This window comes from Colius striatus, chromosome 11 (assembly GCF_028858725.1).
Source record: "Colius striatus isolate bColStr4 chromosome 11, bColStr4.1.hap1, whole genome shotgun sequence".
Taxonomy (NCBI): domain Eukaryota; kingdom Metazoa; phylum Chordata; class Aves; order Coliiformes; family Coliidae; genus Colius; species Colius striatus.
The window spans coordinates 88,677-113,151 of NC_084769.1; the positions used below are offsets into that span (position 1 = coordinate 88,677).

General features: G+C 59.5%; 2 protein-coding genes across 2 annotated transcripts; one reads left to right on the plus strand and one right to left on the minus strand.

Annotated features, from left to right (window-relative positions):
• The first annotated feature begins 1,363 nt into the window (after positions 1–1,363).
• On the plus strand, positions 1,364–17,047 carry LOC133626376 (leucine-rich repeat-containing protein 14-like). Its single transcript, XM_062005139.1, is given in 7 exon segments — positions 1,364–1,382; positions 4,468–4,547; positions 4,631–4,767; positions 5,238–5,322; positions 15,134–15,415; positions 15,417–15,532; positions 16,409–17,047. Coding segments are annotated over 7 exon segments (1,251 nt in total). The 3' UTR covers positions 16,941–17,047.
• A 1,114-nt stretch (positions 17,048–18,161) lies between these two features.
• LOC133626377 (UPF0598 protein C8orf82 homolog) lies at positions 18,162–23,435 on the minus strand. Its single transcript, XM_062005141.1, has 3 exons — positions 23,428–23,435; positions 20,509–20,555; positions 18,162–18,667 (listed from the first exon to the last, which is right to left on the minus strand). Exons 1-3 carry the CDS (start codon positions 23,433–23,435, stop codon positions 18,162–18,164), a joined length of 561 nt encoding a protein of 186 aa, XP_061861125.1.
• Positions 23,436–24,475: the final 1,040 nt, after the last annotated feature.

Here is a 24,475-nt window from a genome sequence, read left to right on the forward strand (position 1 = left end):
CAAGGGTTGGGAGGGGATGGGACCCTAGGGGTGGGATGGGATGTGATGGGAAACCAGGGGTGGGAAGGGATGAGTCCCCAGGGGTGGGATGGGACCCCAGGGGTGGGATGGGACCCCAGGGGTGGGATGGGACTGGATGGGACCCCAGGGGTGGGATGAGTCCCCAGGGGTGGGATGGGATGGGACCCCAGGGCTGGGATGGGATGGGACCCCAGGGCTGGGATGAGTCCCCAGGGGTGGGATGGGATGTGATGGGACCCCAGGGCTGGGATGAGTCCCCAGGGGTGGGATGGGATGGGACCCCAGGGGTGGGATGGCATGGGACTGGATGGGACCCCAGGGTTGGAATGAGTCCCCAGGGGTGGGATGGAACCCCAGGTTTGGGATGGGATGGGACTGGTTGGGACCCCAGGGGTGGGATGGGACCCCAGGGGTGGGATGGGATGGGACCCTATGGATGGGATGGGGCCTCAGGGGTGGGATGGGGCCCCAGGGGTGGGATGGGATGGGACCCTAGGGATGGGATGGGGCCTCAGGGGTGGGATGGGGCCCCAGGTTTGGGATGGGACTGGTTGGGACCCCAGGGGTGGGATGGGACCCCAGGGGTGGGGTGGGATGCGACCTCAGGGGTGGGATGGGATGGGACTGGCTGGGACCCCAGGGTTGGGATCGGACCCCAGGGGTGGGATCGGTTGGGACCCTAGGGGTGGGATGGAATGGGACTGGATGGGAAATCAGGGGTGGGATGGGATGGGACCCCAGGGGTGGGATGGGATGGGATGGGATGGGACCCCAGGGCTGGGATGAGTCCCCAGGGGTGGGATGGGATGGGACCCCAGGGGTGGGATGGGATGTGATGGGTCCCCAGGGGTGGGATGGCATGGGACTGGATGGGACCCCAGGGTTGGGATGAGTCCCCAGGGGTGGGATTGGATGGGATGGGGCCCCAGGGGTGGGATGGGGCGCCAGGGGTGGGATGGGGCGCCAGGGGTGGGATGGGATGGGACTGGTTGGGACCCCAGGGGTGGGATGAGTCTCCAGGGGTGGGATGGGACCCCAGGGGTGGGGTGGGATGGGACCCCAGGGGTGGGATGAGTCTCCAGGGGTGGGATGAGTCCCCAGGGGTGGGATGGGACCCCAGGGGTGGGATGGGACCCCAGGGGTGGGATGGGATAGGACTGGGATGGGACTCAAGGGGTGGGATGAGATGGGATCCATCCCATCCCACCCCTGGAAACTCATCCCACCCCTGGGGTCCCATCCCATCCCACCCCTGGGGTCCCATCCCATCCCACCCCTGGGGTCCCATCCAGTGCCATCTCACCCCTAAGGTCCCATCCGACCCCTGGCGTCCCATCCGGGGATGGAATGCGACCCCAGGGGTGGGACCCCAGGGGTGGGATGGGACCCTGAGGTTTGGATGGGACCCCGAGGATTGAAGTTCAGGGGTGGGATGGGACCCCAGGATTGGAATGGGACTGGATGGGATCCCAGGGGTGGGATGGGGCGCCAGGGGTGGGATGGGACCCCAGGGGTGGGATGGGATGGGACTGGTTGGGACCCCAGGGGTGGGATGGGATGGGACCCCAGGGATGGGATGAGTCTCCAGGGGTGGGATGGGACTCCAGGGGTGGGATGGGATGGGACCCCAGGGGTGGGATGGCATGGGACCCTAGGGGTGGGATGGGATGTGATGGGACCCCAGGGCTGGGAGGAGTCCCCAGGGGTGGGATGGGATGTGATGGGACCCCAGGGTTGGGATGAGTCCCCAGGGGTGGGATGGGACTCCAGGGGTGGGATGGGATGGGACCCTAGGGATGGGATGGGGCCTCAGGGGTGGAATGGGGCCCGAGGGGTGGGATGGGATGGGACCCCAGGTTTGGGATGGGATGGGACCCCAGGGGTGGGATGGGAACCCAGGGGTGGGATGGGACCCCAGGGGTGGAGTGGGATGGGACCCCAGGGGTGGGATTGGTCCGTAGGGGTGGGATGGGACTCCAGGGGTTGGATGGAATGGGATGGGATGGTACTGGATTGGACCCCAGGGTTGGGATAGGATGGGAACCCAGGGGTGGGATTGGATGGGATGGGACCCCAGGGGTGGGATGAGTCCCCAAGGGTGGGATGGGATGGGACCCAAGGGGTGGGATGGGATGGAATGGGATGGGACTGGATGGGACCCCAGGGGTGGGATGGGACCCCAGGGGTGGGACCTCAGGGGTGGGATGGGATAGGACTGGGATGGGACCCCAGGGGTGGGATGTGACCACAGGGCTGGGACCCCAGGGGTGGGATTGGACCCTGAGGTTTGGATGGGACCCCAAGGATTGGAGTTCAGGGGTGGGATGGGACCCCAGGATTGGGATGGGACTGGATGGGATCCCAGGGGTGGGATGGGATGGCATGCGACCCCAGTGGTGGGATGGGATGGGACCACAGGGATGGGATGAGTCCCCAGGGGTGGGATGGGACCCCAGGGGTGGGATGGGATGGGACCCTAGGGATGGGATGGGGCCTCAGGGGTGGGATGGGGCCCCAGGGGTGGGATGGGGCCCCAGGGGTGGGATGGGATGGGACCCCAGGGTTGGGATGGGTTGGGACTGGTTGGGACCCCAGGGGTGGGATGGGATGGGAACCCAGGGATGGGATGGGACCCCAGGGGTGGGGTGGGATGCAACCCCAGGGGTGGGGTGGGATGGGAACCCAGGGATGGGATGGGACCCCAGGGGTGGGATGGGATGGGACCCCAGGGGTGGGGTGGGATGCGACCCCAGGGGTGGGACGGGACCCTAGGTTGGGATGGGACCCCAGGGATAGGACTTCAGGGATGGGATGGGTCTCCAGGGTTGGGATGGGATGGGACCCCAGGGGTGGGATGGGATGGGACTGGATGGGACCCAAGGGTTGGGAGGGGATGGGACCCTAGTGGTGGGATGGGATGTGATGGGACACCAGGGGTGGGATGGGATGAGTCCCCAGGGCTGGGATGGGATGGGACCCCAGGGCTGGGATGGGATGGGACCCCAGGGCTGGGATGGGATGGGATTGGATGGGACTGGATGGGACCCCAGGGGTGGGATGGGACCCCAGGGGTGGGATGGGATGGGACTGCTGGGACCCCAGGGTTGGGATCGGACCCCAGGGGTGGGATGGGATGGGACCCCAGGGGTGGGATGGGATGGGACTGCTGGGACCCCAGGGTTGGGATCGGACCCCAGGGGTGGGATGGGATGGGACCCCAGGGTTGGGATGGGATGTGATGGGTCCCCAGGGGTGGGATGGGATGGGACTGGATGGGACCCCAGGGTTGGGATGAGTCCCCAGGGGTGGGATGGGATGGGATCCCAGGGGTGGGATGGGGCGCCAGGGGTGGGATGGGACCCCAGGTTTGGGATGGGATGGGACTGGTTGGGACCCCAGGGGTGGGATGGGATGGGACCACAGGGATGGGATGAGTCTCCAGGGGTGGGATGGGACCCCAGGGGTGGGGTGGGATGGGATGGGACAGGATGGGATGGGACCCCAGGGGTGGGATGGGACCCCAGGGGTGGGACGGGATAGGACTGGGATGGGACTCCAGGGGTGGGATGAGACTGGGATGGGACACCAGGGGTGGGATGCGTCCCCAGGGGTGGAACTCCAGGAGTGTGATGGGACCCTGAGGTTGGGATGGGACCCCAGGGATGGGACTTCAGGGGTGGGATGGGATGGGACCCCAGGGATGGGATGGGACTCCAGGGATGGGATGGGACCCTGAGGTTAGGATGGGACCCCAGGGATGGGATGGGATGGGACTGGGATGGGACCCCAGGGGTGGGATTGGACCCCAGGGGTGGGATATCAGGGATGGGATGGGATCCTGGGACTGGGATGGGACCCTGGGGATAGGACCCTGGGGCTGGGATGGGACCCTGAGGTTGGGATGGGACTTCTGGTACCAGGGCTGTGAGCTCCCAGTGCCCTCCCAGTCCCATTCTGAGACCCCCAGTGCTTTACTGGTCCTACTAAGACCTCCAAAACATACCCAAGAACTGGGTTGAGACCCTCCAAAAGCCATAGGAAGTGGGACTGAGTCCCCTCAAATCCATCAGGAGTGGGGTGAAGGCCCCAAAACCCATCAGGAGCAGGGGCTAAGCCCCCCCAAACCCATCAGGAGTGGGGATGACTCTCCTCCCAAATCTATAGGGAGGCAGTTTGGGTCCCCCAAACCTATCAGGAGAGGGGGTCTAAGCCCCCCCATACCCATGGGAAACTAGACTGAGTCCCCTAAAACCCATCAGGAGTGGGGCTGAGCCCATACCCCAAACCCATAGGGAGCAAGACTGGGCCCCCAAACCTATCAGGAAAAGGGATTGAGCCCCCCAAAACCCATCAGGAGCAGGACTGGGCCCCCCAAACCCATGGTGGGAGTGGGACTGGACCCCCCCACTCCGCTATGCCAACCTCCCCCCTTCTCCCCCCTCCCAGGGCAGGTCCAGAGCCGTCAGTGCATTGAGGCCGTCATCAAATTCGCCTTCGAGGAGAGGCTCTTCCTCATGGCTGACGAGGTGAGTGGGACCCTCAGACTCGGGGGGTATGTGAGGTGGACCCCAACATCTAGGTAACCCCACCAGTTTCCCCCCTCCTCCAGGTGTACCAGGACAACGTGTATGCTGAGGGTTCGGCCTTCCACTCCTTCAGGAAGGTGCTGACAGAGATGGGGCCGCCCTACCTGGACTCGGTGGAACTCACCTCCTTCCACTCCATCTCCAAAGGCTTCACGGGCGAGTGAGTGACCTCCCACGGCCAGCCCCACCCCAAGGTGGCCACCACAGGTCCTGGGGAGCCACAGAGTGGGGATGAGGATGGTGGAACCCCATGGGCCTCAAGGGTGGTGATGGAAAGAGGCTGGAGGTCCCGTGGGGTTGGGATGGTGATGCCATGGTCCTCTGGAGCCTATGGGATGGGGATGGTGATGCCATGGTCCTGTGGAGCCCACGGGGTGGGGATGGTGATGCCATGGTTCTGTGGAGCCCACGGGGTGGGGATGGTGATGCCATGGTCCTGTGGAGCCCACGGGGTGGGGATGGTGATGCCATGGTCCTGTGGAGCCTATGGGATGGGGATGGTGATGCACAAAGGGGCCCCGTGGGGATGTTTATTAGGGTGGTTCTGACGACAGGGAGCCTCCAGGGGCATCTGATGTCAGAGGGTCCTGGTGCCAGGGGGGAAACTCCTCACCTTGTCCCCCTTAAAAGCCCCTCATGGCTCGGGGTGGACAGTGTAGACCTCGACCTCACAGAGAGTGAACTGCTCCTCCCGGCCCAGGATAGTGACGGTGACGTAGCGGCCGCGGAGGCCGTGGCAGCAGATGGTGCTGAGCGACCCAGGACTGGCATCTGTGATGATGCCACAGCTGCAGGGAGCAAACCACAGAATCATTTGAGTTAGAAAAGCCCTTTGAGCTGCTGGAGCCCAGCCCTGAGCCCTCACCCTGCCACGGCCACCACTGACCCACAGCCCTCAGCACCTCAGCTCCAGGGCTTTGGGGTCCCTCCAGGGCTGGGCACTCCCCCAGCTCCCGGGCAGCCTGGCACAGGGGCTGACACCCCTCTCAGGGAAACAGTTCTGCCTCAGCTCCAGCCTCAGCCTCCCCTGGGGCACCCTGAGCCCCTTTCCTCTTGGCCTGTCACTCACTAGCTGGGAGCAGAGACCGACCTCCAGCTCACTGCAGCCTCCTGGTAGAGATTTCACCACCAAAACCCCAATATTCTATCTTTTTGTCCAAACACCACCACAAAAACACTACTTTTTTTCCCTCAAATCACCTCCCCAATTTTCCCCTCAGAACTCCACCAAAATCCCACTTTTTCCCCCTTAAAACTCCACCAAACCCCAACATTTCCCTTCAAAACTCACAAAAAGCTCACTTTTCCCCTCAAAACTACACCAAAGCCCAACTTTTTCATCAGAACCCCACCAAAGCACCACTTTTCCCCTCAACACTCCACAAAAACCCATCTTCCCCTCAGAACCCCAACAAAAACCCACCTTTGCCCTCAAATATCCACCAACCCCCCACTTTTTCACTCCAAAATCCACTAAAAGCACACTTGTCATCTGAAAACACCAACAAAACTCCACTTTTCCCCTCAAAGCTCCCCCAAAATCCCACTGGTGCCTCAGAACCCCACCAATCTGCATCTTTTCCAACTCAGCAGAACTCCAACGTCCCTCTTTTCTCCTTAAAACTCTACAAAAAAACCTTTTTCTCCTCAGAATCCCACAAAAAACGCACTTTTGCCCTCAAAAACCCACCAAATCTCCACTTTTTCACTCCAAGGTCCACTAAAGCCACACTTTTCCCCTCAACACTCCACCAAAACTCCACTTTTCATCTGAAAACTCCACCTCCCGGAGCCGCGCAGGGACCGCAGCGTCTGGGGCTCAGATCGAACTTCCCGCTGCCGCCGCCCTTCAGCCAATAAGAAGGGAGGAAGCGATGACAGACACGGCGGCAGCCAATGGGCGGGCGAGGATGGCAGGCGGCACCTAGTAACGACGCCGGGCCCGCCTTGCGTGGTGAAACTCTCGCTCTGATTGGCGGAGGGGCGGTGCCGGGGTGCAGTGCCAATGCCTGGAAGCGCGGCCGTGAGGGGCCCGGCGGGAGCGGGGCGGCGGGCGGGAGGTGAGCTGAGGGGTCCCCGGGGACTGGGGGGCGTGAGGGCAGCTGAGGGGTCCCCGGAGACTGGGGGGCGTGAGGGCAGCTGAGGGGTCCCCGGGGACTGGGGGGCGTGAGGGCAGCTGAGGGGTCCCCGGGGACTGGGGGCGTGAGGGCAGCTGAAGGGTCCCCGGGGACTGGGGGGCGTGAGGGCAGCTGAGGGGTCCCCCGGGATTGGGGGCGTGAGGGGAGCTGAGGGGTCCCCGGGAATTGTGGGGGGCGTGAGGGCAGCTGAGGGGGACCCCGGGGATTGGGGGGCGTGAGGGGAGCTGAGGGGGACCCCGGGGATTGGGGGGGCGTGAGGGCAGCTGAGGGGGGCCTCAGGGATTGGGGGGCGTGTGGGCAGCTGAAGGGGACCCCGGAGATTGGGGGGGCGTGAGGGCAGCCAAAACTCCACTTTTCATCTGAAAACTCCACCAAAACTGCATTTTTCATCTTAAAACCCCACCAAAACCCCACTTTTCCCCTTAAAACTCCACAAAAACTCATTTTCCTTTCAGTGGACCACCAAACCCTCTCTTTTTCCCTCAGAACCACAAGACACCCCGCTTTTGCCCCAAATATCCACCAAACCCACACCTTACCACTCCAAAGTCCACAAAATCCCACATTTGCCCTTAAAAATACACCAAACCCACACTTTTAATCTAAAAACCCCACCAAAACTCCACTTTTCCCCTCAAAGCTCCTCCAAAATCCCACTTGTTCCTCTTAAGTCCACCAAATCCTCACTTTTCTTCTCAAACCTCCACTTTTCCACTTAAAACTCCACCAAAAAAATCCATTTTCCCCCTCAGAATCCCATCAAAAATCCACTTTCGCCCTCAAAAACCCATTGAACAGCCAATTTTAACTCCAAGCTCCACCAAAACCCCACTTTTTCCCTCAACACTCCACCAAAACTTCACTTTCCCCCTCAAAGTTCCTCCTAATTCCCACTTGTTCCTCAGAAGTCCACAAATCCCCCACTTTTGCCCTCAAAACTCTGCCAAAACCCAGTTTTCCTCTCAAGACTACACCACAATCCCACTTTCTCCCCACAACACCATCAAAACCCAATTCTTTCCTCTCAGAATCTCACCAAAACCCCACTTTTGCCCTCAACACTCCACCAGAACCTTACTTTTCCCCTTAAAACCCCACAAAAACTCATTTTCACCTCAGATCCACACCGAAAACCTACTTTTACTCTCAAAAATTCATCAAATCCCCACTTTTTCACTCCAAACTCCAGTAAAACCCACTGTTCTTCTCAACACTCCACAAAAAACCCCACTTTTCATCTGAAAACTCCACCAAAACTCCACTTTTCCCCTCAGAACCCCATCAAAAACCCACTTTCGCCCTCAAAACCCCACCGAACCTCCACTTTTCAACTCCAGACTCCACCAAGCCCGCACTTTTCCCCTCAGAACCCCACCAATCTCCACTGTTCCCCCTCACCAGACAACCAACCCCACTCTTTTCTCCTTAAAACTCCACCAAAACCCATTTTTCCCCTCAGAACCACACCAAAAACCTACTTTTACCCTCAAAAATCCACCAAATCGCCACTTTTTCACTCCAAACTCCACTAAAACCCCTTTTCCCCTCAACACTCCACCAAAACCCTCACTTTTTCATTCCAAACTCCAGTAAAACCCACTGTTCTTCTCAACACTCCACAAAAAAAACCCACTTTTCCCCTCAACACTCCACCAAAACTCCACTTTTCCCCTCAGAACCCCATCAAAACCCCACTTTCACCCTCAAAACCCCACCGAACCTCCACCTTTCCACTCCAGACTCCACCAAGCCCGCACTTTTCCCCTCAGAACCCCACCAATCTCCACTGTTCCCCCTCACCAGACAACCAACCCCACTCTTTTCTCCTTAAAGCTCTACAAAAACCTTTATTCCCCTCAGAACCCCACAGTAAAACACTTTTCCCCTCAAAACCCCACCAAACCCCCACTTTTCCCCTCAAAACTCCAGTAAAACCCACTGTTGCCCTCAAAACTCTGCCAAAATCCATTTTTCCCCTCAGAACCGCATCAAAAACTTACTTTTACCCTCAAAAATCCTCCAAATCGCCACTTGTTCACTCAGAACTCCACTAAAACCCCTTTTCTTCTCAACACTCCACAAAACCCCCACTTTTCCCCTCACAGCTCCACTCAAATCCCACTTGTATCTCAGAAATCCACCAAACCCCCACTTTTCCCCTCAACACTCCACCAAAACCCCACTTTTCCCCTCCAAGCTCCTCCCAATTCCCACTTGCTCCTCAGAAATTCACAAAACCCCTCACTTTTCCTCTCAAAACTCCACCTTTCCCCTCAGAACCCCATTAAAACCCCACTTTGCCCCGCCGCCCCTCCCCATCCCCGCCCCCCGCAGCGGGCACCTGGCCGGGCTTCCTCCGCTGCTCCCGGACAAAAGCCGCTTCCCAGCTCTTCAGCAGGGCCTTGACCTCCCGCTGCCGCTCCATGGCGTGCGGAGCGGGGCCGTTCCCCGGCCCGGGGCGATCCGAGACCTCCCGGAGCCGCGCAGGGACCGCAGCGTCTGGGGCTCAGACCGAACTTCCCGCTGCCGCCGCCCTTCAGCCAATAAGAAGGGAGGAAGCGATGACAGACACGGCGGCAGCCAATGGGCGGGCGAGGATGGCAGGCGGCACCTAGTAACGACGCCGGGCCCGCCTTCCGTGGTGAAACTCTCGCTCTGATTGGCGGAGGGGCGGTGCCGGGGTGCAGTGCGCATGCCTGGAAGCGCGGCCGTGAGGGGCCCGGCGGGAGCGGGGCGGCGGGCGGGAGGTGAGCTGAGGGGTCCCCGGGGACTGGGGGGCGTGAGGGCAGCTGAGGGGTCCCCGGGGACTGGGGGCGGGAGGTGAGCTGAGGGGTCCCCGGGGATTGGGGGGGCGTGAGGGCAGCTGAGGGGTCCCCGGGGATTGGGGGGCGTGAGGGCAGCTGAAGGGGATCCCGGAGATTGGGGGGCGTGAGGGCAGCTGAGGGGTCCCCGAGGACTGGGGGGCGTGAGGGCAGCTGAGGGGTCCCCGGGGATTGTGGGGGGTGAGGGCAGCTGAGGGGGGCCTCAGGGATTGGGGGAGTGTGAGGGCAGCTGAGGGGGATCCCGGGGATTGGGGGGGCGTGAGGGCAGCTGAGGGGGGCCTCAGGGATTGGGGGGGGTGTGGGCAGCTGAAGGGGACCCCGGAGATTGGGGGGGCGTGAGGGCAGCCAAAACTCCACTTTTCATCTGAAAACTCCACCAAAACTGCATTTTTCATCTTAAAACCCCACCAAAACCCCACTTTTCCCCTTAAAACTCCACAAAAACTCATTTTCCTTTCAGTGGACCACCAAACCCTCTCTTTTTCCCTCAGAACCACAAGACACCCCGCTTTTGCCCCAAATATCCACCAAACCCACACCTTACCACTCCAAAGTCCACAAAATCCCACATTTGCCCTTAAAAATACACCAAACCCACACTTTTAATCTAAAAACCCCACCAAAACTCCACTTTTCCCCTCAAAGCTCCTCCAAAATCCCACTTGTTCCTCTTAAGTCCACCAAATCCCCACTTTTCTTCTCAAACCTCCACTTTTCCACTTAAAACTCCACCAAAAAATCCATTTTCCCCCTCAGAATCCCATCAAAAATCCACTTTCGCCCTCAAAAACCCATTGAACAGCCAATTTTAACTCCAAGCTCCACCAAAACCCCACTTTTTCCCTCAACACTCCACCAAAACTTCACTTTCCCCCTCAAAGTTCCTCCTAATTCCCACTTGTTCCTCAGAAGTCCACAAATCCCCCACTTTTGCCCTCAAAACTCTGCCAAAACCCAGTTTTCCTCTCAAGACTACACCACAATCCCACTTTCTCCCCACAACACCATCAAAACCCAATTCTTTCCTCTCAGAATCTCACCAAAACCCCACTTTTGCCCTCAACACTCCACCAGAACCTTACTTTTCCCCTTAAAACCCCACAAAAACTCATTTTCACCTCAGATCCACACCGAAAACCTACTTTTACTCTCAAAAATTCATCAAATCCCCACTTTTTCACTCCAAACTCCAGTAAAACCCACTGTTCTTCTCAACACTCCACAAAAAACCCCACTTTTCATCTGAAAACTCCACCAAAACTCCACTTTTCCCCTCAGAACCCCATCAAAAACCCAATTTCGCCCTCAAAACCCCACCAAACCTCCACTTTTCCACTCCAGACTCCACCAAGCCTGCACTTTTCCCCTCAGAACCCCACCAATCTCCACTGTTCCCCCTCAGCAGACCACCAATCCCACTCTTTTCTCCTTAAAACTCTACAAAAAACCCATTTTCCCCTCAAAACCCCACCAAAACCCCACTTTTACCCTCAAAAACCCACCAACCCCCCACTTTTTCACTCCAAGCTCTACCAAAACCCCACTTTTTCCCTCAACACTCCACCAAAACTCCACTTTTCATCTGAAAACTCCACCAAAACCTCATTTATACCCTCAAAGCTCCTCCAAATTCCCACTTGTTCCTCAGAAGTCCACAAACCCTCCACTTTTGCCCTCAAAACTCTGCCAAAATCCATTTTTCCCCTCAGAACCACATCAAAAACTTACTTTTACCCTCAAAAATCCTCCAAATCGCCACTTGTTCACTCAGAACTCCACTAAAACCCCTTTTCTTCTCAACACTCCACAAAACCCCCACTTTTCCCCTCAGAGCTCCACTCAAATCGCACTTGTATCTCAGAAATCCACCAAACCCCTACTTTTCCCCTCAACACTCCACCAAAACCCCACTTTTCCCCTCCAAGCTCCTCCCAATTCCCACTTGTTCCTCAGAAATTCACAAACTCCCCTCTTTTCCTCTCAAAACTCCACCAAAACTCCACTTTTCCCCTCAGAACCCCATCAAAAACCCACTTTCGCCCTCAAAACCCCACCGAACCTCCACTTTTCAACTCCAGACTCCACCAAGCCCGCACTTTTCCCCTCAGAACCCCACCAATCTCCACTGTTCCCCCTCACCAGACAACCAACCCCACTCTTTTCTCCTTAAAACTCCACCAAAACCCATTTTTCCCCTCAGAACCACACCAAAAACCTACTTTTACCCTCAAAAATCCACCAAATCGCCACTTTTTCACTCCAAACTCCACTAAAACCCCTTTTCCCCTCAACACTCCACCAAAACCCTCACTTTTTCATTCCAAACTCCAGTAAAACCCACTGTTCTTCTCAACACTCCACAAAAAAAACCCACTTTTCCCCTCAACACTCCACCAAAACTCCACTTTTCCCCTCAGAACCCCATCAAAACCCCACTTTCACCCTCAAAACCCCACCGAACCTCCACCTTTCCACTCCAGACTCCACCAAGCCCGCACTTTTCCCCTCAGAACCCCACCAATCTCCACTGTTCCCCCTCACCAGACAACCAACCCCACTCTTTTCTCCTTAAAGCTCTACAAAAACCTTTATTCCCCTCAGAACCCCACAGTAAAACACTTTTCCCCTCAAAACTCCACCAAACCCCCACTTTTCCCCTCAAAACTCCAGTAAAACCCACTGTTGCCCTCAAAACTCTGCCAAAACCCATTTTTCCCCTCAGAACCGCATCAAAAACTTACTTTTACCCTCAAAAATCCTCCAAATCGCCACTTGTTCACTCAGAACTCCACTAAAACCCCTTTTCTTCTCAACACTCCACAAAACCCCCACTTTTCCCCTCAGAGCTCCACTCAAATCCCACTTGTATCTCAGAAATCCACCAAACCCCCACTTTTCCCCTCAACACTCCACCAAAACCCCACTTTTCCCCTCCAAGCTCCTCCCAATTCCCACTTGCTCCTCAGAAATTCACAAAACCCCTCACTTTTCCTCTCAAAACTCCACCTTTCCCCTCAGAACCCCATTAAAACCCCACTTTGCCCCGCCGCCCCTCCCCATCCCCGCCCCCCGCAGCGGGCACCTGGCCGGGCTTCCTCCGCTGCTCCCGGACAAAAGCCGCTTCCCAGCTCTTCAGCAGGGCCTTGACCTCCCGCTGCCGCTCCATGGCGTGCGGAGCGGGGCCGTTCCCCGGCCCGGGGCGATCCGAGACCTCCCGGAGCCGCGCAGGGACCGCAGCGTCTGGGGCTCAGATCGAACTTCCCGCTGCCGCCGCCCTTCAGCCAATAAGAAGGGAGGAAGCGATGACAGACACGGCGGCAGCCAATGGGCGGGCGAGGATGGCAGGCGGCACCTAGTAACGACGCCGGGCCCGCCTTCCGTGGTGAAACTCTCGCTCTGATTGGCGGAGGGGCGGTGCCGGGGTGCAGTGCCAATGCCTGGAAGCGCGGCCGTGAGGGGCCCGGCGGGAGCGGGGCGGCGGGCGGGAGGTGAGCTGAGGGGTCCCCGGGGACTGGGGGGCGTGAGGGCAGCTGAGGGGTCCCCGGGGACTGGGGGCGGGAGGTGAGCTGAGGGGTCCCCGGGGACTGGGGGGCGTGAGGGCAGCTGAGGGGTCCCGGGGGACTGGGGGCGGGAGGTGAGCTGAGGGGTCCCCGGGGACTGGGGGGCGTGAGGGCAGCTGAGGGGTCCCCGGGGACTGGGGGGCGTGAGGGCAGCTGAGGGGTCCCCCGGGATTGGGGGCGTGAGGGGAGCTGAGGGGTCCCCGGGGACTGGGGGGCGTGAGGGCAGCTGAGGGGTCCCCCGGGATTGTGGGGGGTGAGGGCAGCTGAGGGGGATCCCGGGGATTGGGGGCGTGAGGGCAGCTGAGGGGGATCCCGGGGATTGGGGGCGTGAGGGCAGCTGAGGGGGACCCCGGGGATTGTGGGGAGTGAGGGCAGCTGAGGGGTCCCCGGGGATTGGGGGGGCGTGAGGGGAGCTGAGGGGTCCCCGGGGACTGGGGGCGTGAGGGCAGCTGAGGGGGATCCCGGGGATTGGGGGGCGTGAGGGCAGCTGAGGGGGGCCTCGGGGATTGGGGGGCGTGAGGGCAGCTGAAGGGGTCCCCAGGGACTGGGGGATTGAGGGCAGATGAAGGGGGCCCCGGGGATTGGGGGGGGTGAGGGCAGCTGAAGGGGACCCTGGGGATCGAGGGGGGGTGAGGGCAGCTGAGGGGGGTCGAGGGGTGTGAGGGCAGCACAGGGGGGCCCAGGGAGGGAAGGGGGGTGTTGGAGATCCTGCTGTAGGCTTCCTTTATGGGGTGCTGGGGGTACCCCTCATTAAGAGGGGTCCTGCCCTGGAGTTCCCTATTGATGGGGAGCTGGGTTAGGAGTGCTATAGGGTGCCCTATTAATGGGGGATAGGGTTAGGAGTGCTATGGGAGGTCCTATTGAGAGAGGGCTGGGTTAGGGGTACCCTATTGATGAGGTGCAGATCTAGGGGTGCTGTGGGGTGCCCTATTGATGGGGGGCTGGATTAGAGGTGCTATAGGATGCCCTATAGATAAAGAGCTGGGTTAGGGGTGCTCTAAGATGCCCTATTGATGGGGTCTGGGTTAGGGGTGCTATAGGATGCCCTATTGATGGGGTCTGGGTTAGGGGTGCTCTAAGATGCCCTATTGATGGGGTCTGGGTTAGGGGTGCTATAGGATGCCCTATTGATGGGGGCTGGCTTAGGGGTGCTATAGGATGCCCTATAGATAGAGGGCTGGGTTAGGGGTGCTATAGGATGCCCTATTGATGGGGTCTGGGTTAGGGGTGCTATAGGATGCCCTATTGATGGGGGCTGGGTTAGGGGTGCTCTAAGATGCCCTATTGATGGGGTCTGGGTTAGGGGTGCTACAGGATGCCCTATTGATGGGGGCTGGCTTAGGGGTGCTATAGGATGCCCTATTGATGGGGGCTGGCTTAGGGGTGCTATAGCATGCCGTATTGATGGGGGCTGGCTTAGGGGTGCTATAGGATGCCCTATAGATAGAGGGCTGGGTTAGGGGTGCTATAGGATGCCCTATTGATGGGGTCTGGGTTAGGGGTGCTACAGGATGCCCTATTGATGGGGTCTGGGTTAGGGGTGCTATAGGATGCCCTATTGATGGGGGCTGGCTTAGGGGTGCTATAGGATGCCCTATTGATGGGGGCTGGCTTAGGGGTGCTATAGGATGCCCTATTGATGGGGTCTGGGTTAGGGGTGCTATAGGATGCCCTATTGATGGGGGCTGGCTTAGGGGTGCTATAGGATGCCCTATTGATGGGGGCTGGCTTAGGGGTGCTATAGGATGCCCTATTGATGGGGGCTGGGTTAGGGGTGCTATAGGATGCCCTATTGATGGGGGCTGGCTTAGGGGTGCTATAGGATGCCCTATTGATGGGGGCTGGCTTAGGGGTGCTATAGGATGCCCTATTGATGGGGGCTGGGTTAGGGGTGCTATAGGATGCCCTATTGATGGGGGCTGGCTTAGGGGTGCTATAGGATGCCCTATTGATGGGGGCTGGCTTAGGGGTGCTATAGGATGCCCTATTGATGGGGGCTGGCTTAGGGGTGCCCTATTGCTACGCGCCTATTGCTGCGCGCCGCCCTCCGCTCGCCCTGCGCCCCCCTGCGCCTGCTCTGCCGCGACTTCCACGCCGAGGAGCTCTCCGTCTCCACCGTCGTCTCCCTGCTGGACTCCCTGGAGCCTGCCGCCGTCCGCAGAGTTGTTTCACGCTTCAACAACCTGGGGCTGGCGGGGCTGTGCGCAGTGCTGCCTCACCTCGGCCGCTTCCCCGCGCTGCGCAGCCTCAAGCTGCCCTACAGCAACGTGGACGTGCGCCGCACGGCCCCCGGGCACGGACGCCGGCATCCGCTGCTTGGCCGCTCACCTCCGGGCCCTGCCTGCCCTCAAGGAACTCGATTTGTACTCCTCCAGGCTTTCTGGGAGACTCAGGCAGCTCCTGGGGTAAGCTGCCCGCTGGGGGAGGGACTCCAAAACCTTCACACGCTGCAGCGGGAGGGAATGTGTGTGTGTGGGGGGGGGTGGCATTGGGGTATCACCCACACCCTGTGGGGGCAGATTTAAGAGGGGCTGGAGTCCAACAGTAGCTCTGCACTACCTCAGGGGTTGGTCTCAGGGGGTTTTGGGGACAGGGTTTGGAAGGTTTGGCATTTGCCCTGTGAGCAAAGATTTAAGAGGGGATGGAGTCCCACAGCAGCTCTGCCTCAGCTCAGGGGGCTGGTCTCAGGGGGTTTTGGGGGGGCTCAGGGTGTTTTGGGGGGAAGGTTTGGAAGGTTTGGCATTTGCCCCTTGGGCAAAGATTTAAGAGGGGATGGAGTCCCACAGCAGCTCTGCCTCGGCTCAGGGGAGGCATAAAAGAGGGGTTTGGGGTGCCTGAAGATGTTTTGGGCAGCCTCAGGGTGTTTTGGGGTTGGGGTTTGGCATTGGGGAACTGTCTACACCCTGTGGGCAAAGATTTAAGAGGGGATGGAGTCCCACAGCAGCTCTGCCTTGGCTCAGGGGGTTTTAGGGGAGTTGCCCAGTTTGGCACTGTGCAACTGTCTACACTTATGAGGAGATGGAGTCCCAGAGCAGCTCTGCCCCAGCTCAGGGGTCTGGTCTCAGGAGCTTTGGGGATACCTCACGGGGGTTGGGGGAGACTTTGAGGGAGCTGAGGGATTTTGGGGGATCCTGGGGGTGGAATTTGGGCAGCCTCAGGGTTTTAGGGGTCTGTGGCTGGTTTGGGGAGGGCCTCAGGGGATTTGGAGGTGGGGGAGCCTCGTGGTGGTTTGGGGGTGCTTTGGGGGTTCCCCACTCTGCCACCCCACCCTGTCCTCCCAGCGAGCTGCAGACTCCCCTGGAGAGTCTGGCGCTGGCCTTCTGCTGCCTGCTCCCCTCCGACCTCATCTTCCTGTCCTCGAGCCTCCACGCGCCCTCCCTGCTCCAGCTGGACCTGAGCGGCCACAACCTCACGTCCCCCAGCCTCCTGCAACCCTTGCGGACGCTGCTGGAAGCCGCTTCGTGCTCGCTGCTGCAGCTGGAGCTGCTGGAGTGTCAGCTGGGGGACACGGAGCTGGAGCTGCTGCTGCCGGCGCTGCGCCGCTGCCGCCGCCTGCGCTGCCTCGGTCTCCTCGGCACCCCCCTGAGCGCGGCGGCGCTGGGCGGCCTGGCCCGGCCCTGCGCGGCCCTGCCCGACCTGCGCCTCGTGGGCTACTCGCAGCCGCCGCGGGGCTCCGGCCACCACACCCCCACGCAGGGGGAGGAGGGTTTCCCGGCGGAGCTGTGCCGGCTGCTGGCGAGCGCGGGTAGAGCAGACGCCGTGTGGGCGACCAGCCTCCAGCGCTACGGAGCCATCGACTACTTCAGCTTGTAGCATCCCCCCCCCAGGGAAGCTTCACCTCGGGGCGCTGTGCCGGGCTCTGGGCTGTGCCACTCGGTTATGGTGAGTTCATTAAAGCCAACCCCACCTTGCCCGATTAACCCAAGTCCTCCTGGGATGCTTGGCAGGAGGAAGTGGCAGAGCTCAGCGGAGGGGATGGAGCTCTTCTGCTTTTAATGGACCAAGGAGAGAGCTGGCTGCTGTTCTGGCACACAGGGCACTGACCAGAGAATTACAGATGGAAAAGCCCTTTGAGCTGCTGGAGTCCAACCCTGACCCCACAGTGCCACAGGCACCACTGAGCCACGGCCCTCAAGCACCTCAGCCCCACGGCTCTGGGACCCCTCCAGGGCTGGGCACTCCCCCAGCTCCCTGGGCAGCCTGGCACAGGGGCTGACACCCCTCTCAGGGAAACAGTTCTGCCTCAGCTCCAGCCTCAACCTCCCCTGGGGCACCCTGAGCCCCTTTCCTCTTGGCCTGTAGCTTTTAACTTGGGAGCAGAGACCGACCCTCTCAGCCACAGCCAGGGAGTCAGAGTGATCAGGTCTCCTCTGAGCCTCGTTCTCTGCAGACTGAACCTTTGCCTCAGGTACCCTCATTTAGCCCAGAGCTTCCCAGTGCATCTTCTCTCCCTGCAGCCCCTCAGTGTCCCTGTGGCAGTGAGTGAGGGGCCCAGCACTGAGCACAGCCCTGGGGCTGCTGCCACCCCACTGCTCAGCCCAGCCAGGCTGCCACTGGCCTTCTTGCCCCCTTGGGCACGCTGCTGGCTCCTTGCCCTCGGACAACCTCAGCCCATGGCCACATCCCTCTGAAGAACCTCCCTTCCCTCTACACACCAGCCAACATCACCACAGTGGCACCCACAGTGTGGCAGCAACACTGTCACCGTGGCAGCACCCGTGGGGACACCCACACTGTGGCAGTAGCACCGTGTGTCACCCACCACAGCTGCACCAACCTCACCATAGCAGCACCAACCTCTCCACAGCTGCACCCACACTGCTGCAGTGGCACCCATCACCTCTAGGCTCATTTCAATTGCCAGAGACCTTTAATATCACAGTGGGGGGACCCACACACAACACCCACATCCCTGGCACCAGCAACGCTCACCTCACCACAGCATCAGCCACACGGTGTGGCTGAGCACCAGCTCTGCCTCCTCCTCCTCCTCGCCCGGGGCCATGCAATGCCCCTTCCCACCCCCTCCAAGCCTCACCCCCGCCCCGCGGCTCCGCCGCTCTCCGCCTCCCCCGCCCCTTCCCCTCCCCGCAGCAGCTGCACCAGCTCCCCCGTGAGCCGATACCTCTTCCCCTCCCACCAAAAGTGAGTCGGGGGCTGCTCCGGCCCCTGCTCGTACTCCAAGCGGGACCCCCACTCCAGAGCCAGCGCCGAGCGCACCGGCCCCGCGCCCCCCGCCCGGCCCGGCGCCGGGTGGTACAAGCGCCCGTTCTCCGGCAGCATCACCAGCGCCTCGGGCCGGAGCGGCGCGGCCAGCCGCTCCCCGCCGCCGCAGAACGACAGCACGGCGCGGCGGGAGCAGGAGGAGGCTGAGGAGGAGGCGTCCGGGGGCAGGAGGCGGGTGAAGACGATGGGTCTGTGCTCGCAGCGCAGGAGGTTGCGCTCCGCGCCGCAGCGGGACACGAACGGGAATTCGCGCTCGTAGCGGCCGCTGCGGTTCCGCTCCAGCCGCGTGAAGAAGAACGTGAGGAAGGTCACGTCTGCCGGGATGGACCCTCATTAACCCGCGCCTCTCCTTAATTAACAGCCCCCCCTTTTAATTAAGCCGCATCGCCGCTCGTGGTTAGCCCGCTGGGAACGGCCGCTGCGGGGCTGCGAAGGGAGGGTGAGGAAGAAGAGGAGGAGGAAGGCAACGTCTGCTGGGATAAACCATCATTAACCCCTTCCCACAATTAACTCCGTGTGCTCCTAATTAACCTCCAACCCTCCTAATTAACCTCCAGCCCCCCTAACTAACCCCCAGTGTCCCCATGATTAACCCACTTGGAACAACTGCGGTTCTAAGGGAGGGTGAGGAAGAAGAAAATGAGGAGGAGGAAGGCAACGTCTGCTGGGATAAACCATCATTAACCCCTTCCCTGAATTAACTCCCTGTGCTCCTAATTAACCTCCAATCCCCCTAATTAACCTCCAACGCCCCTAACTAACCCCCAGTCCCCCCATGGTTAACCCCCTCAAAACAACCACTGCGATTCTAAGGGAGGGTGAGGAAGAAGAAGATGTGAAAGGCAACGTCTGCTGGGATAACCCCTTCCCACAATTAACCCCCAGTGCTCTTAATTAACCCCAACCCTCCTAATTTAACCTCCAACCCTCCTAATTAACCTCCAACCCTCAGTCCTCTCATGATTAAAGCTGCTCAGAACAACCACTGCTAAGGGAGTGAGGAAGAGGAAGGTGATACCTGCCAGGATGGACCCTAAGTAACCCCACTAATTAACCCCTAAACCTCCTAATTAACTCCCACCCTCCTAATTAACCCCAACCCTCCTAACTAACCCCCAATTCTCCATAATGAACCCTCCCATAGAGGCTGCCGGGGTTCAGCTCCAGGTGAGTGAGGAAGGCAACGTTAATTAACCTCACACCCTCGTTAATTAACCCTCCCCTAATTAACACCGGAGAAAGGGGGGTGTTCCTTAATGGGAAAGCGAATTGAAGGGGCTGAGGGAGGTTTGGGGGACGGGGGGGGGGGGGGGGTGAGTAGGGATCAGTGTTACCAAGTGCCTGGGAGCAATTAAGGGCAGGAAGTGGTTAATTAAGGCGGTGATTAATATGCAAATTAGGTTGAGAGGAGGATGTTTTGGCACCTACGAAGGCCATGAAGGGGATGAGAGTATCTTCTCCCCACTCCACAGCCCCCCCAATACAGATGAGACCCCAAATAAAGATGAGTCTCTAATTAAAGACCCTAATTAAGGCTAAAACGCTACTGAATGGTGATGGGGAGGAGGGATTTTGGGGTGATTTGGTTTTTTGGAGGGGTTCTGAGGAGATTTGGGGGGGTTGGGGGGATTTTGATTGCTTTTGGAGAGAGTTGGAGGGGATTTGGGGTTTTTTGGGGGGGATTTGGGGGCTTTGGGGATTTTCGGGGGATTTATTTTGGGGGGGCTGGAGAGGATTTGGGGGTTTCTGGGGGGCTTTTGTGTTTTTTGGGGTGATTTGAGGGGATTTGGAGACTTTGGGGATTGTTTGGGGGGATATTTTGGGGGGTTTGGGTGGATTTTGACATTTTTTGGGGGGTTGGAGAGAATTTGGAGGCTTTTTGGGGGGGATTTGGGAGGTTTTGGGATGCTCTGGGGGGATTTGAGGGGGATTGTTGGGATTTGGGGGCTTTTGAGGTCAGGGGGAGTTGGGGTTTGGTTTTTTGGGGGGATTTGGGAGGCTTATTTGTGGGGGTTTTAGGGTGGGATTTGGGTCTTTGGAAGGGGTCAGAGAGGATCTGGGGGATAATTTTGGGAGGATTTTGGTTTTTGGGGGCATTTTGAGGGGTCATTTTTGAGGGGGAGGATTTGGGGGGCTTTTGGGGGGATCCCAGTACCTTTGAAGCAAGTGATGAAGTTCTTCACTTTGGTGTCATCCAGGAAAAGCTGCAGAAAAAAAGGGGAAAAGCCTCAAAATCCCAAAGCAGGTGCAAGGGCCAAATGGGATCTGGCTGGGATCCATCCAGGGGTCATCCAGGCTCTGCCCTGGGTCCATTTAGAGTCTTTCTGTGGGGGTTTTGTCCAGGATCCGTTTTGTCTCTGGGCTGGGATCCATCCAGGTTGTGTCCTGGGTCCATTTAGAGCCTTTTGGGGAGGGGGGAGGGGTTGTCTGGGATCCATCGAGGCTCTGCCCTGGGTCCATTTAGGGTCTTTTGGGGGGAGGGTTGTCCGGGATCTATTTTGTCTCTGGGCTGGGATCCATCCAGGTTGTGTCCTGGGTCCATTTAGGGTCTTTTTGGGGGGGTTTATCCTGGATCTGTTTTGTTTCTGGGCTGGGATCCATCCAGGTTGTGTCCTGGGTCCATTTAGAGCCTTTTGGGGAGGGGGGGGTTTGTCTGGGATCCATCCAGGCTCTGCCCTGGGTCCATTTAGGGCCTTTTTGGGGGGGTTTTGTCCAGGATCTGTTTTGTCTCTGGGCTGGGATCCATCCAGGTTGTGTCCTGGGTCCATTTAGGGTCTTTTTGGGGAGGTTTATCCAGGATCTGTTTTGTCTCTGGGCTGGGATCCATCCAGGCTATATTCTGGGTCTATTCAGAGCCTTTTGGGGAGGGGGAGGTTGCCTGGGATCCATTTGGGATCCATCCAGCCTCTGCTCTGGGTCCATTTAGGTCTTTTTGGGGGAGACTGTCCAGGATCTGTTTGGGTTCTGTGCTGGGATCCGGTTGGGATCCATCCAGCATCCATCCAGCCTCTGTCCTGGGTCCGTTGAGGTCTTTTTTGGGGGGTTCTGCCCAGGATCCATTGGGGATCCTCTCGGATCCTTACAGACACCCCTTTAACCCTATAGACACCCACATATATCCCTAGAGACATCCCATAACTGTACTGACACTCATACAGACACCCCCTTAACCCTATAGACACCCACATGTATCCCTACAGACACCCCCATAACCCTACTGACACTCCTACGTACCCCTAGAGACACTCCCATAACCTTACAGACACCCCCTTAACCCTATAGACACCCCCATAGATCCCTATAGGCATCCCCCATAACCATATAGGCACCCACATATATCCCTATAGACACCCCCATAACCCTACTGACACACACACACGTATCCCTATAGACACACACATGACCATACAGACACCCCCATAACTCTGTAGGCACCCACATATATCCCTATAGGCATCCCCGAAGCCTATAGACACCATATATATCCCCCCATAGCCTTCTCATAGCCCCTATAGCCTCCTCATAGCCCCCCATAGCCTTCTCATAGTCCCTATAGCCCCTTCATAGCCCCCCACAGCCTTCTCATAGTCCCTATAGCCCCTTCATAGCCCCCCATAGCCCCTATAGCCCCCATAGCATCCTCATAGCCCCTATAGCCCCCTCATAGCCCCCCATAGTCTCTTCATAGCCCCTATAAACCCCTCATAGCTCCCATAGCCCCCATAGCATCCTCATAGCCCCTATAGCCCCTTATAGCCCATATAGCCCCCCATAGCCCATATAGCCCCTTCATATCCCCTATAACCCCTTCATAGCCCCCCATAGCCTCCTTATAGCCCATATAGCCCCCCATAGCCTCCTCATATCCCCCTCATAGCCCCCCATAGCCTCCTCATAGCCCCCATAGTATCTTGGTAGCCCCCCATAGCCTCAGCATAGCCCCTACAGCCCCCCATAGCCCCCTTATAGCCCATATAGCCCCCCATAGCCCATATAGCCCCCCGTAGCCCCCCACTGACGGGCTCCAGAGGGAACGAGCAGCACCAGCCAGACGCTTTTTATTCACACGCCGTGGGGGGAGGGGCGGGGGGTGGTGCCTCTGGACCCCCCCCCCCCCCCACGCCCCCGGCCCACGCGCGGGGAGGGTCCCACAGCCGCGGGGGTGGGGGGGCTCGGGGAGATGCTCGGAGTCGGCTTCATAATAAATAAAAGGCTGAAACGGAAAAAAAGGGGGAAAAAGGGGAAAAAGAGAGAGGGGAAATACAAAAGCTGAGGGGGTGAAGGGTTAAATGGGAACAGAGGAAGTGGGGACCCCTCCCGGCCCTGGGGGACCCCCCCACACACCGGTGTCACCCCCCACTCTCCCCCTGTGCCCCCTCCCCCCCACGCCTGGCAGTGAGCAGAGCTGGGAGGTAGCGCTGGGGGTCCCCCCACCCCGGGACCCCCCTCACCCTGTGACATCCACCTCGGGGACCCCCTGCGCCTTGGGGACCCCCCCCACCTCGGTGACCCACGTTGAGGACCTCCCCTCCCCCTGGGGACACCCATCTTGGGGATCCCCTCTCACCCTGGGGACCCTCCCTCCCTACTTTGGGGACATCCCCACCTTAGTGACACCCACCTTGGGGACCCCCCCCACCTCAAGGACTCCCACTTTGGGGACGCCTCCCTTCACTTTGGGGACCCCTCACCTTAAGGACACCCTCCCATTCAGTGACCTCCCCCCCCCTTCCACCTTGGAGACATCCCCCTCAACTTTGGGGACCCCTCCCACCTTAAGAACTCCCACTTTGGGGACCCCTCCCCTGGGGACACCCACCACTTTGGGGACTCCCTTCCTTGTGACACCCACCTTGAAGACCCTCCACTTTGGGGACCCCCCCCCCCTTCCCCTCCATGGCCCCCCCAACCCCGAGGAGAAATCAGCATCTGGGTTGATAATTAGGGGCTTCTAATTAATAACTCTCTTTATACATCTCTGGACTCTGATGGGTGTCCTGTGCCACCCCACCCCCTCCCCACCCATGGGTGCTCCTGGGGTGCCCCCTCCCCTGTGGGTGCCCCCCACCCTCACCGTCCCATGTCACCCGAAGGCACTTGGGAAAAGCATTTTTCTTCTCCTCTCACCATTCCCGTGTCCCCACACCATCCCCTTCTCCCCTCACCATCCTCTTCTCCCCTCACCCCCCCCCGTCCCCTCACCAGCCCCATGTCCCCTCAATATCCCCTTCTCCCCTCACCACCCCCGTGTCCCCTAACCATCCCGTTCTCCCCTCACCATCCCCTTATCCTCTCACCATACCGGTGTCGCCTCACCATCCCCTTCTACCCTCACCACCCCCGTGTCCCCTCACAATCCCATTCTCCCCTCAACATCCCCGTGTCCCCTTACCATCCCTTTCTCCCCTCACCATCCCCTCCTCCCCTCACCGTCCCCGTGTCCACTCACCCCTCCCATGTCCCCTCACCACCTCCTGGTCCCCTCACCATCGCCTTTTCCCCTCACCCCCCCCGTGTCCCCTCACCGTCCCCGTGTCCCATCACCACCCCCGTGTCCCCTCACCCCCCCCCGTGTCCCCTCACCACCCCCTTCTCCCCTCACCACCCCCTTGTCCCCCCACCGTCGCCGTGTCCTCTCACCGTCGCCGTGCCCCCTCACCATCCCCATGTTCCCTCACCCCCCCCATATCCCCTCAGAAACCCCTTCTCCCCTCACCACTCCCGTGTCCCCTCACCGTCCCATTCTCCCCTCACCGTTCCCTTCTCCCTCACCGTCGCGTGCCCCCTCACCATCCCCATGTCCCCTCACCAGCCCCTTCTCCCGTCACCACCCCCGTATCCCATCACCAGCCCCTTCTCCCCTCACCATCCCTATGCCCACACTGTTCCCCACACCATCCCTGTGCCCACACCGTGTCCCCTCACCGTCCCTGTGCCCTCACCATTGTGTCCTCTCACCATCCCCTTCTCCCCGCACCATCCCCTTCTCCCCTCACCATCCCCGTGTCCCCCCCCATCGTGTCCGCAGCCCCCCGTCGCCCCCCATCATGCCATGCCTGTGCCCTCAAACAATCCTGAAGCTGCTGGTGACGGGCTCGGCGCCCTCTCGCACGCGGGTGCTG

Coding starts and splice junctions, on each gene's coding strand:
- LOC133626377 (XM_062005141.1), bottom strand. Junction 18,668..20,508: donor CTTCATCACTTGCTTCAAAG/GTACTGGGATCC, acceptor CCATCCCGGCAG/ACGTGACCTTCCTCACGTTC.